Below are 13,929 nucleotides of genomic sequence, written 5' to 3'. Positions count from 1 at the left end.
ACTGCAAGGAGAAACTGACAAATGTATTACATGTGCTGTTTTCAATACCATCTTATCAGTAACTGACAGATACAACAGGCTGAAAATCCATACCTTAACAAATTTAAAAGAACAAAAGTCATGTGAAATATACTTTCAGATCACAATAGATTTAAGCTCTATGATTCCAATGCAAAAACTAGATAAATATCTTTCACAAATAAGATGCAAAAATCCTCCACAAAATAATAACCAATGATGTGAAGCAATGTATATAAATGATTCTATATCATGACCAAGGAGGATTTATTCCAGGTATACAATGCTGACTCAATATATAAAATCAATTAATGTAGCTCATCACATCAAAAGACAAAAGAAAAAAATCATTTGATCAATCAGAGATGCAAAAAATTATTTAAAAAAATCTAAACCCTGTTCATGATAAAAACTCTAAGCAAACCAAGAATAGTGGGAACTTCCTCAATTTGATAAATAACATCTACCAAAACCCAACAGATAACATCACACTTAACAGTGGAAAACTAAATGCTATCATTATCATCTCAGGATAAATCAAGGATGTCTCTTCTCACAACTCCTACCCAGCATCATAGTGAAGTGAAAATGAAAGTCACTCAGTTGAGTCCAACTCTTTGCAACCCCATGGACTATAGAGTCCATTGAATTCTCCAAGCCAGAATACTGGAGTGGGTAGCCTTTCCCTTCTCCAGGGGATCTTCCCAACCTAGGGATCAAACCCAGGTCTCCTGTATTGCAGGCAGATTCTTTACCAGCTGAGCCATAAGGGAAGCCCCCAAATACTGGAGTGAGTAGCCTATCCCTTCTCCAGGGGATCTTCCTGACGCAGGATTCTTTACCAACTGAGCTATCAGGGAAGCCCTATCATAGTGAAAGTCCCAGCTAATGTAATAAATCAAGAAAAGGACATAAAAAGTATATAACTTGAGAAAATTAAACAAAACTCTTCTTGTTAAATAACAACAGCAACAACACTCCTGGAATTATAAGCTGGCTATAGCAAGGTTTCCAGATACACATTAATATACACAAGTCAACTGATTTCTCGTATATCAACAGTGAACAGGTGAAATTTGAAATTGACCACAATACCACTCACATTAGCATCAGTAATGAAATCTAACATACATAAAGGAGCCATCAAAGATTTAGAGATTTTTCCATTTTCATGGACAGGAAGTTTCAATATTGTTAAACTGTCAGCTCTTTCCAAATTGATTCAGTGCAATCCCAATCAAAATCCCAACAAGCTATTTTGTGGATATTGATAAACTAATTCTAAACTTTATATGGAAAAGCAAAATACCTACATTAGCTGACACAATATTGAAGAAAAACAAGGTGAGAGGACTGATGCCACCCAACTTCAAGACTTACTAAAAGCTATAGAAATCAAAATAATCGGTGAAAGAACAGTCAAATATGTCAAGATAACAGAACAAAGAGATATAGACCTATACAAATACAGTCAATAATTTCTGAAAGAAAAGCAAAAGCTTTTCAATGGAGAAAGGATTGTTTTTTCAACAAATAGTACAGACACAAAGGGACAGCCAAATGTAAAAAAAAAGTGAATCTAGACACAGACGTCACACCTCACTAAGAATTAACACAGAATGGATCATAGACCTAAATGTAAAATACAAACCTATAAATGTCCTAGAAGGTAACACAGATGAACATTTTGGGGATCTCAAGTTTGGTGTTGACTTTTCAGGTAGAACACCAAAATCACAATCCAAAAAAAAAAATTGATAAGTTGGACTTTATTAAGAAAAATATACATATGACTTATGTTCTGTGAAAGACACTGTTAAGAGAGTGATAATACAAGTCAGAGGCTGGGAAAAAATATTCCCACAACATATATCTGAAAAAAGATTTGTTATCTAAAACATAAAAAACTCTTAAAACTCCACAATTAGAAAAGAACACAATTATAACATGGGCAAAAAAGTGAACAGATATTTTATCAAGCAAGTCATTTAGATGGCAAATAAGAATATGAAAAGATGTTCTCTCTCTCTCTATATATATATCATAAAGGAACTGACAGTTAAAAGAACAGTGAGATATCACTACATCAGTTCAGTTAAGTCACTCAGTCATGTCTGACTCTTTGCGACCCCCTGAATTGCAGCACACCAGGCCTCCCCGTCCATCACCAACTCCCGGAGTTCACCCAAACTCATGTCCATCGAGTCGGTGATGCCATCCAGCCATCTCATCCTCTGTCGTCCCCTTCTCCTCCTGCCCCCAATCCCTCCCAGCATCAGAGTCTTTTCCAATGAGTCAACTCTTCGAATGATGTGGACAAAGTACTGGAGTTTCAGCTTTAGCATCATTCCCTCCAAAGAAATCCCAGGACTGATCTCCTTCAGAATGGACTGGTTGATCTCCTTGCAGTCCAAGGGACTCTCAAGAGTCTTCTCCAACACCACAGTTCAAAAGCATCAATTCTTTGGCACTCAGCCTTCTTCACAGTCCAACTCTCACATCCATACATGACCATTGGAAAAACCACAGCCTTGACTAGACAGATCTTTGTTGGCAAAGTAATGTCTCTGCTTTTGAATATGCTATCTAGGTTGGTCATAACTTTCCTTCCAAGGAGCAAGCGTCTTTTAATTTCATGGCTGCGATCACCATCTGCAGTGATTTTGGAGCCCCCCAAAATTAAGTCTGACACTGTTTCCACTCTTTCCCCATCTGTTTGCCATGAAGTGATGGAACCAGATGCCATGATCTTAGTTTTCTGAATGTTGAGCTTTAAGCCAACTTTTTCACCCTCTACTTTCACTTTCATCAAAAGGCTCTTTAGTTCCTCTTCACTTTCTGCCATAAGGGTGGTATCATCTGCATATCTGAGGTTATCGATATTTCTCCCAGCAATCTTGATTCCAGCTTGTGCTTCTTCCAGCCCAGTGTTTCTCATGATGTACTCTGCATATAAGTTAAATAAGCAGGGTGACAATGTACAGCCTTGACGTACTCCTTTTCCTATTTGGAACCAGTCTGTTGTTCCATGTACAGTTCTAACTGTTGCTTCCTGATCTGCATATAGGTTTCTCAAAAGGCAGGTCACGTGGTCTGGTATTCCCATCTCTTTCAGAATTTTCCACAGTTTCTTGTGATCCACACAGTCAAAGGCTTTGGCATAGTCAATAAAGCAGAAATAGATGTTTTCCTGGAACTCTCTTGCTTTTTCGATGATTCAGCAGATGTTGGCAATTTGATCTCTGGTTCCTCTGCCTTTTCTAAAACCAGCTTGAACATGTGGAAGTTCATGGTTCATGTATTGCTGAATCCTGGCTTGGAGAATTTTGAGCATTACTGTACTAGCATGTGAGATGAGAGCAAAGCAAATACAACACCCAGTTGTGTATGTGACTGGTGATAGAAGCAAGGTCCGATGCTGTAAAGAGCAATATTGCATAGGAACCTGGAATGTTAGGTCCATGAATCAAGGCAAATTGGAAGTTGTCAAACATGATATTGCAAGAGTGAACGTTGACATTCTAGGAATCAGCAAACTAAAATGGACTGGAATGGGTGAATTTAACTCAGATGATCATTATATCTACTACTGCGGGCAGGAATCCCTCAGAAGAAATGGAGTGGCCATCATGGTCAACAAAAGAGTCTGAAATGCAGTACTTGGATGCAATCTCAAAAACGACAGAATGATCTCTGTTCGTTTCCAAGGCAAACCATTCAATATCACAGTAATCCAAATCTATGCCTCAACCAGTAACGCTGAAGAAGCTGAACAGTTCTATGAAGACCTACAAGACCTTTTAGAACTAACACCCAAAAGAGATATCACTACATAACTATAGCTAAAATCCAAATGCTGAAAACAACAAATGATCTCAGAAATTTGGAGCAATGGGAAACTTGATTTGTAGCTGGGAGGAAAGCAAAACACTACAGCCACTTTGAGGATGGTTTAGCAGTTTACAAAGTTAATAGTTTTATCATATAATTTAGCAACCATATGAAAATTTATGTTGCCACAAAAGTTATGTAGTATTCAGCAGGTGTTGTTTGTACACAATTAATAAAGAAACTGTTTGGCTTTTCTTTTGGTTTAGGATCATTATGACAAAAACTACTGACATCATACAATATACCATGAACTTCTGTCTGAACTGTTTACGGAAGACAGAAGACTGTATACAGAAGACTGTATAAATACTTATCATAAGAAAGCAAATATGGCTGTACTATTATCAGATAAAATAAATATAAAGGCAAAAAATGTATTCTTAGGGATAAAGGATATACTTTTATAGAGATGAAGGCTGTTTACCAGGTAAATATACAAGTTTAAATTCATACACATTTAATAACATCATTTCCAAATATATAAACCAATCTGGCAAAAAACTACCTGGAAACACAAAGATATCCATAATCATAGAAGGAAAATTTAACATACATCTCTTAGTAACACAGAATAAACAGAACTTCAATTAAAGAAGAACTGAACAACACAGTAAATATATGATGTAACAGATCTATACAAAAGATATGATTAAACATTCACAAACCTAAGACAGAGGATTTTTTGCTTTTTACTTTAATTAAAAATAAATTAATATTGAAATTTATCAGACTTACTATTCAGAGTTTCCATTTTGCCAGCTCTAAGTTTCTCAGTTTGAGACTGGCTTTTTGATCCAACTTCATCCTCAGATGATATGTCTCTTGCTTTCTGAGCTGCAAGAAAGATGTTTTTAATCCATTAAGTAGAGAACTGGATTTACTGAAAATCCTCTGTAATTCAAACACACTTCAATTATCCAGGAATATTTCTTCTCATAGTTTGAAACAATAAAGTCAAATACCACATTATTGAGATAGTGAATTATAGAGTAAGTATGTGAAATGTAGAGAGATGTGAAAAGTAGAGAGAATAGTTTTATGAGGTATTTACAATTTAGGGTTAAATGTGATTTTTTTTTTTAATTTGATTTTATTTTTAAGCTTTACAATATTGTATTAGTTTTGCCAAATATCGAAATGAATCCACCACAGGTATACCCATGTTCCTCATCCTGAACCCTCCTCCCTCCTCCCTCCCCTACCCTCCCTCTGGGTCATCCCAGTGCACCAGCCCCAAGCATCCAGTACTGTGCATCGAACCTCGACTGGCAACTTGTTTCATACATGATATTATACATGTTTCAATGCTATTCTCCCAAATCTCCCCACCCTCTCCCTCTCCCACAGAGTCCATAAGACTGATCTATACATCGGTGTCTCTTTTGCTGTCTTGTACACAGGGTTATTGTTACCATCTTTCTAAATTCCACATATATGCGTTAGTAAACTGTATTGGTGTTTTTCTTTCTGGCTTACTTCACTCTGTATAATAGGCTCCAATTTCATCCATCTCATTAGAACTGATTCAAATGTATTCTTTTTAATGGCTGAGTAATACTCCATTGTGTATATGTACCACAGCTTTCTTATCCATTCATCTGCTGATGGGCATCTAGGTTGCTTCCATGTCCTGGCTATTATAAACAGTGCTGCGATAAACATTGGGGTACACGTGTCTCTTTCCCTTCTGGTTTCCTCAGTGTGTATGCCCAGCAGTGGGATTGCTGGATCATAAGGCAGTTCTATTTCCAGTTTTTTAAGGAATCTCCACACTGTTCTCCATAGTGGCTGTACTAGTTTGCATTCCCACCAACAGTGTAAGAGAGTTCCCTTTTCTCCACACCCTCTCCAGCATTTATTGCTTGTAGACTTATGGATTGCAGCCATTCTGAATGGCGTTAAATGGTACCTCATAGTGGTTTTGATTTGCATTTCTCTGCTAATGAGTGATGTTGAGCATCTTTTCATGTGTTTGTTAGCCATCTGTATGTCTTCTTTGGAGAAATGTCTATTTAGTTCTTTGGCCCATTTTTTGATTGGGTCATTTATTTTTCTGGAGTTGAGCTGCAGGAGTTGCTTGTATATTTTTGAGATTAGTTGTTTGTCCGTTGCTTCACTTGCTATTATTTTCTCCCATTCTGAAGGCTGCCTTTTCACCTTGCTAATAGTTTCCTTTGTTGTGCAGAAGCTTTTAAGTTTAATTAGGTCCCATTTGTTTATTTTTGCTTTTATTTCCAATATTCTGGGAGGTGGATCATAGAGGATCCTGCTGTGATGTATGTCGGAGAGTGTTTTGCCTATGTTCTCCTCTAGGAGTTTTATAGTTTCTGGTCTTATGTTGAGATCTTTAATCCATTTTGAGTTTATTTTTCTGTATGGTGTTAGAAAGTGTTCTAGTTTCATTCTTTTACAAGTGCTTGACCAGCTTTCCCAGCACCACTTGTTAAAGAGATTGTCTTTAATCCATTGTATATTCTTGCCTCCTTTGTCAAAGATAAGGTGTCCATATGTGCGTGGATTTATCTCTGGGCTTTCTATTTTGTTCCATTGATCAATATTTCTGTCTTTGTGCCAGTACCATACTGTCTTGAAAACTGTGGCTTTGTAATAGAGCCTGAAGTCAGGTAGGTTGATTCCTCCCATTCCATTCTTGTTTCTCAAGATAGCTTTGGCTATTCGAGGTTTCTTGTATTTCCATACAAATTGTGAAATTATTTGTTCTAGCTCTGTGAAGAATACCGTTGGTAGCTTGATAGGGATTGCATTGAATCTATAAATTGCTTTGGGTAGTATACTCATTTTCAGTATATTGATTCTTCCAATCCATGAACATGGTATATTTCTCCATCTATTAGTGTCCTCTTTGATTTCTTTCACCAGTGTTTTATAGTTTTCTATATATAGGTCTTTAGTTTCTTTAGGTAGATATATTCCTAAGTATTTTATTCTTTCTGTTGCAATGGTGAATGGAATTGTTTCCTTAATTTCTCTTTCAGTTTTCTCATTATTAGTGTATAGGAATGCAAGGGATTTCTGTGGGTTGATTTTATATCCTGCAACTTTACTATAATCATTGATTAGTTCTAGTAATTTTCTGGTGGAGTCTTTAGGGTTTTCTATGTAGAGGATCATGTCATCTGCAAATAGTGAGAGTTTTACTTCTTTTCCAATTTGGATTCCTTTTATTTCTTTTTCTGCTCTGATTGCTATGGCCAAAACTTCCAAAACTATGTTGAATAGTAATGGTGAAAGTGGGCACCCTTGTCTTGTTCCTGACTTTAGAGGAAATGCTTTCAATTTTTCACCATTGAGGATAATGTTTGCTGTGGGTTTGTCATATATAGCTTTTATTATATTGAGGTATGTTCCTTCTATTCCTGCTTTCTGGAGAGTTCTTATCATGAATGGATGTTGAATTTTGTCAAAGCCCTCTCTGCATCTATTGAGATAATCATATGGTTTTTGTTTTTCAATTTGTTAATGTGTTTTACACTGATTGATTTGCAGATATTGAAGAATCCTTGCATCCCTGGGATAAAGCCCACTTGGTCATGGTGTATGATCTTTTTAATGTGTTCTTGGATTCTGATTGCTAGAATTTTGTTAAGGATTTTTGCATCTATGTTCATCAGTGATATTGGCCTGTAGTTTTCTTTTTTTGTGGGATCTTTGTCAGGTTTTGGTATTAGGGTGATGGTGGCCTCATAGAATGAGTTTGGAAGTTTACCTTCCTCTGCAATTTTCTGGAAGAGTTTGTGTAGGATAGGTGTTAGCTCTTCTCTAAATTTTTGGTAGAATTCAGCTGTGAAGCTGTCTGGACCTGGGCTTTTGTTTGCTGGAAGATTTTTGATTACAGTTTCAATTTCCGTGCTTGTGATGGGTCTGTTAAGATTTTCTATTTCTTCCTGGTCCAGTTTTGGAAAGTTGTACTTTTCTAAGAATTTGTCCATTTCTTCCACATTGTCCATTTTATTGTCATATAATTGTTGATAGTAGTCTCTTATGATCCTTTGTATTTCTGTGTTGTCTGTTGTGATCTCTCCATTTTCATTTCTAATTTTGTTGATTTGATTTTTCTCCCTTTGTTTCTTGATGAGTCTGGCTAATGGTTTGTCAATTTTATTTATCCTTTCAAAGAACCAGCTTTTGGCTTTGTTGATTTTTGCTATGGTCTTTTTTGTTTCTTTTGCATTTATTTCTGCCCTAATTTTTAAGATTTCTTTCCTTCTACTAACCCTGGGGTTCTTCATTTCTTCCTTTTCTAGTTGCTTTAGGTGTAGGGTTAGGTTATTTATTTGACTTTTTTCTTGTTTCTTGAGGTATGCCTGTATTGCTATGAACTTTCCCCTTAGGACTGCTTTTAAAGTGTCCCACAGGTTTTGAGTTGTTGTGTTTTCATTTTCATTAGTTTCTATGTAAATTTTGATTTCTTTTTTGATTTCTTCTGTGATTTGTTGGTTATTCAGCAGGGTGTTGTTCATTCTCCATATGTTGGAATTTTTAATAGTTTGTCTCCTGTAATTGAGATCTAATCTTACTGCATTGTGGTCAGAAAAGATGCTTGGAATGATTTCTATTTTTTTGAATTTACCAAGGCTAGATTTATGGCCCAGGATGTGATCTATCCTGGAGAAGGTTCCATGTGCGCTTGAGAAAAAGGTGAAATTGTTTTGGGATGAAATGTCCTATAGATATCAATTAGGTCTAACTGGTCTATTGTATCGTTTACCGTTTGTGTTTCCTTGTTAATTTTTTGTTTAGTTGATCTATCCATAGGTGTGAGTGGGGTATTAAAGTCTCCCACTATTATTGTGTTATTGTTAATTTCTCCTTTCATACTTGTTAGCATTTGTCTTACATATTGTGGTGTTCCCGTGTTGGGTGCATATGTATTTATAATTGTTATATCTTCTTCTTGGATTGATCCTTTGATCATTATGTAGTGACCATCTTTGTCTCTTTTCACAGCCTTTGTTTTAAAGTCTATTTTATCTGATGTGAGTATTGCTACTCCTGCTTTCTTTTGGTCCCTATTTGCATGGAAAATCTTTTTCCAGCCCTTCACTTTCAGTCTGTATGTGTCCCCTGTTTTGAGATGGGTCTCTTGTAGACAACATATGTACGGGTCTTGTTTTTGTATCCATTCAGCCAGTCTTTGTCTTTTGGTTGGGGCATTCAACCCATTTACATTTAAGGTAATTACTGATAAGTATGATCCCGTTGCCATTTACTTTATTGTTTTGGGTTCGAGTTTATACACTGTTTTTGTGTTTCCTGTCTAGAGAATATCCTTTAGTATTTGTTGGACAGCTGGTTTGGTGGTGCAGAATTCTCTCAGCTTTTGCTTGTCTGAGAAGCTTTTGATTTCTCCTTCATATTTGAATGAGATCCTTGCTGGGTACAATAGTCTGGGCTGTAGGTTATTTTCTTTCATCACTTTAAGTATGTCTTGCCATTCCCTCCTGGCTTGAAGAGTTTCTATTGAAAGATCAGCTGTTATCCTAATGGGAATTCCCTTGTGTGTTATTTGTTGTTTTTCCCTTGCTGCTTTTAATATTTGTTCTTTGTGTTTGATCTTTTTAAATTTGATTAATATGTGTCTTGGGGTGTTTTGCCTTGGGTTTATCCTGTTTGGGACTCTCTGGGTTTCTTGGACTTGGGTGATTATTTCCTTCCCCATTTTAGGGAAGTTTTCAACTATTATCTCCTCAAGTATTTTCTCATGGTCTTTCTTTTTGTCTTCTTCTTCTGGGACCCCTATGATTCGAATGTTGTAGCGTTTAATATTGTCCTGGAGGTCTCTGAGATTGTCCTCATTTCTTTTAATTCGTTTTTCTTTTATCCTCTCTGATTCATTTATTTCTACCATTCTATCTTCTAATTCACTAATCCTATCTTCTGCCTCTGTTATTCTACTATTTGTTGCCTCCAGAGTGTTTTTAATTTCATTTATTGCATTATTCATTTTATATTGACTCTCTTTTATTTCTTCTAGGTCCTTGTTAAACCTTTCTTGCATCTTCTCAATCTTTGTCTCCAAGATATTTATCTGTGATTCCATTTTGATTTCAAGATTTTGGATCAATTTCACTATCATTATTCGGAATTCTTTATCAGGTAGATTCTCTATCTCTTCCTCTTTTGTTTGGTTTGGTGGGCATTTATCCTGTTCTTTTATCTGCTGGGTATTCCTCTGTCTCTTCATCTTGTTTAAATTACTGAGTTTGGGGTGTCCTTTCTGTATTCTGGCTAAATGTGATATTTTCTTAACAGATATGGGTGAGAAAAAAAACAAATGATAAACAGTATATTTAAATATTTAGAAGATTTATACTGGATTAAAAAATAACTAATTAGGATTTCCCTGGTGGCACAGTGCATAAGAATCTGCCTGCCAATGTAGGGGACATCGGTTCAAACCCTGATCCGGGAAGATTCCACAAACGGTGGAGCAACTAAGCCCATGCACCACGACTGCTGAAGCCTGCATGCCCTAGAGCCAGCAAGTTGCAACTACTGAGGCCTCTGTGCCTAGAGCCTGTGCTCAGCAACGAGAAGCTATCACAAAGAGAAGCCTATGCACCACAACGAGAGAGTAGCTCCTGCTCTCCGCAACTAGAAAAATCCCGAGTGCAACAATGAAGATTCAATAAATACAGCAGTGTGCACATGTAAAATAAAAAAAGAAAACATTGCTGAAAAAAATTAGGGAAGGTTTAAACAAATAGAGAAATATATTTAAAAACCAAAAAAAAAATCCAAAAACCAAACAAAAATTAGCAATTATATACAACTAAATCATAATATGAAAAGGTTAAGAATAAAGGGATAAAAAATCATTCCATGCAAATAGTTATATAAAGATACTATGCTAACATCAGATAAAATAAAGGTACAAAAAACTACTACAAAATGTCCATCATAAAGACAGAATTTCAGTTCACTAAGAACATATAACAAATTAAAATCTGCATATTTATTATACATACTTGTATGTAATATATCACCTATATATATGACATAGATCATGCATCTGTATTTTTATATATAATAAAGCTTTAGAAACATAAAATTGAAATTGATGGAACAAAGAGTAATGGAAAAATAAACACAGTAGTTGAATTTAACATACCTTTCTCACAAATGATAAAATAAACATAGAACTTCAATGAAATTAAGAAGGTAAAAACCTCATAGTTAATCAACTTTACCTAATGGAGAACATACATACACAAACATGTATATGTTATGTATATGTGTGCATATAAGTACATATGATATATATATAGCATATATTCCTGTGATCACCCGAATAAATATTAAAGAACTGGAGAAAATTAATTAAAAATCAGTATATGATATTCTTACTACAAAGCCTCACTTTTCTGGCAGTTCCAAGTGTCTTAATTCGAGATGAGTTTTATAGGATTTAAACTTTTTCTTTAGGTGTAAGATTTCATCTGACATCTCATCCATTTTCTCAGCTACAAGTATAGAGGCTCTTAATCCAGTAAAAAGTAAAACAGCTGGACTGTGAAATCTTTGGATTATTAATGTATACCAAGAACTTAAAGTTTCCATCCAATTTTACAAGTAAATACACACAATTTAAACAAATGATCAAACCATCCTCCCCTTGCCCACCCCATCCTCTAACTGATAACGCATTTTCAAAATGGACTATGAAATTAAGTATAAAATCATCAGAGTCGTTTCCTTAAAGTATGTGGAAGACTTGTTACTGCATACAACACTTAAAAAGTTGTAATTAGACTTTATTGTACTAAGGATAGTCATATTTAAAAATACTTTAAAACTTTTAACAACATATACAACGGGTTTAAAAGTTAAACTGATTAAAAAGTAATAATTCCAAAATAAGGAAAGAAACAGAAACCGGAATCAGGTGCAAAAATTAGAAAGCACCCAAAAAAGGAAATACTTACAATTTAAATATATTAGTAAGCACAATAATTATAAGTGGATTACATGTTTTTGGGCTAGACAATGACAGTCACACTGGATTTATAAGCAATTTAATTATAATCTATAAGTGATGTCACTGGTTTATAAGAATATAGAAACTGGAAAATAAAGAGGTGAAAAAAGATATGCAAATATGAACCAAAAGAAATCTGTAGTAGTTATATCAACGTCATACAAACTAAGATTTTAATCAAAAGATCTTACTGGAGACAGACTAAGATGGTACTGTTTATAAAAAGAAAACATTGAGTCCATAAGGACTATCAGACATTTTTATTTGTATGCTTCTAACAACACAGACAGTATAAGGAAAAAGGACAATACTACAAAAATAGGTAAATCCACAATCATAGTGGGAGAATTCAGTACAGACATTGCTCCATAATGGATATAAGAAACAAAATTTGAAGAAGTCAAGAAATAGGAGTTTAAATAACACAATAAAACCTTGACTTTGATGCCTGTAAGCTCACACATTCATGAACATAATTCTGCTTAAAACAATTAAAACGCAAAATAATTTAATAACATTCATAGTAATATTTACTACTGAGTCTTTTCGTTCTAGCAGTACCAAGTGTCAGGCAAAAGATTTTCATTTGATACCTCATTAATTTTCTGGGCTTTAGGAAGAATGGCTCATAAAAACACTAAACAGAGAATCAGAAATCTGCAGTGGAACCTCTAGATTTACAATTTATGTTAGTTATCCTACAATATTGTACTTTATCTTTAAATGATATAAACAAATCATTATCTATTTGAAATGCAAATATCATGTGAATATGTTTTTCACACATGTATATGAAGCAGTCATTACTTTCCAGATATACAGACGCATCAAATATATTTAAAGCAACGGTTAGAACTGGACACGGAACAACAGACTGGTTCCAAATAGGGAAAGGAGTACATTAAGTCTGTATATTGTCGCCCTGCTTATTTAACTTATATGCTGAGTACATCATGAGAAATGCTGGGCTGGATGAAGTACAAGCTGGAATCAAGACTGCTGGGGGAAATATCAATAACCTCAGATATGCGGATGATACTACCCGTATGGCAGAAAGTGAAGAACTAAAGAGCATCCTGATGAAAGCGAGAGAAGACAGTGAAAAAGTTGGCTTAAAGCTCAACATTCAGAAAATGAAGATCATGGCATCCGGTCCCATAACTTCATGGCAAATGGACAGGGAAACAGTGGAAACAGTGATAGACTTTATGTTTTTGGGCTCCAAAATCATTGCAAACGGTGACTGCAGCCAAGAAATTAAAAGACGCTTACTCCTTGGATGGAAAATTATGACCAACCTAGACAGCTTATTAAAAAGCAGAGACATTACTTCGCTGACAAAGGTCTGTCTAGTCAAAGCTATGGTTTTTCCAGTAGTCATGTATGGATGTAAGAGTTGGACTGTGAAGAAAGCTACATGCCAAACAATTGATGCTTTTGAACTGTGGTGTTGGAGAAGACTCTTGAGAGCCCCTTGGACTGCAAGGAGATCCAACCAGTCCATCCCAAAAGGACTGATGTTGAAGCTGAAACTCCAATACTTTGGCCACCTGATGCAAAGAGCTGACTCACTGGAAAAGACCCTGATGCTGGGAAAGATTGAAGGCAGGAGGAGAAGGGGACGACAGAGGACAAGATGGTTGGATGGCACCACCGACTCAATGGACATGAGTTTGGATCAACTCCGGGAGTTGGTGATGGACAGGAAGGCCTGGTGTGCTGCAGTCCATGGAGTCACAGAGTCGGACGACTGAGCGACTGAACTGAACTGAACAAATAAATTTAATTTGGAAATACTGTTACTATAAACATTATTATAAATACTTACATTTAAAATTATTATTTAGTTTTTTTTATAGCATTTGTAGTTTTGAATAAAGCTTAAAATTTTTGGTATTAAATATGGCCAAGGAAAACACATATTATGATAAAGAACATAGTGAAAGACTGAAAGAAATATATCAAATAGGAAAAATAGTGGAATTACACTTAAATATATCAATAATCAGATTATATATGAT

General features: G+C 35.4%; 1 protein-coding gene across 1 annotated transcript in view; it reads right to left on the bottom strand.

The window, feature by feature from the left end:
* The window catches only part of LOC113902735 (coiled-coil domain-containing protein 7-like), a 169,077-nt gene that overhangs the window by 66,720 nt on the left and 88,428 nt on the right, over window positions 1–13,929 (bottom strand). Inside the window, exon 16 of the mRNA XM_027558129.1 lies at window positions 4,645–4,743. Within this exon, the coding sequence (XP_027413930.1) occupies window positions 4,645–4,743 (99 nt within the window). The remainder of the gene's footprint in view (window positions 1–4,644; window positions 4,744–13,929) is intronic.

The sequence above is a fragment of the Bos indicus x Bos taurus genome, chromosome 13 (genome assembly GCF_003369695.1).
Source record: "Bos indicus x Bos taurus breed Angus x Brahman F1 hybrid chromosome 13, Bos_hybrid_MaternalHap_v2.0, whole genome shotgun sequence".
Taxonomy (NCBI): Eukaryota; Metazoa; Chordata; class Mammalia; order Artiodactyla; family Bovidae; genus Bos; species Bos indicus x Bos taurus.
This window is presented reverse-complemented; position numbering and strand designations above follow the sequence as displayed.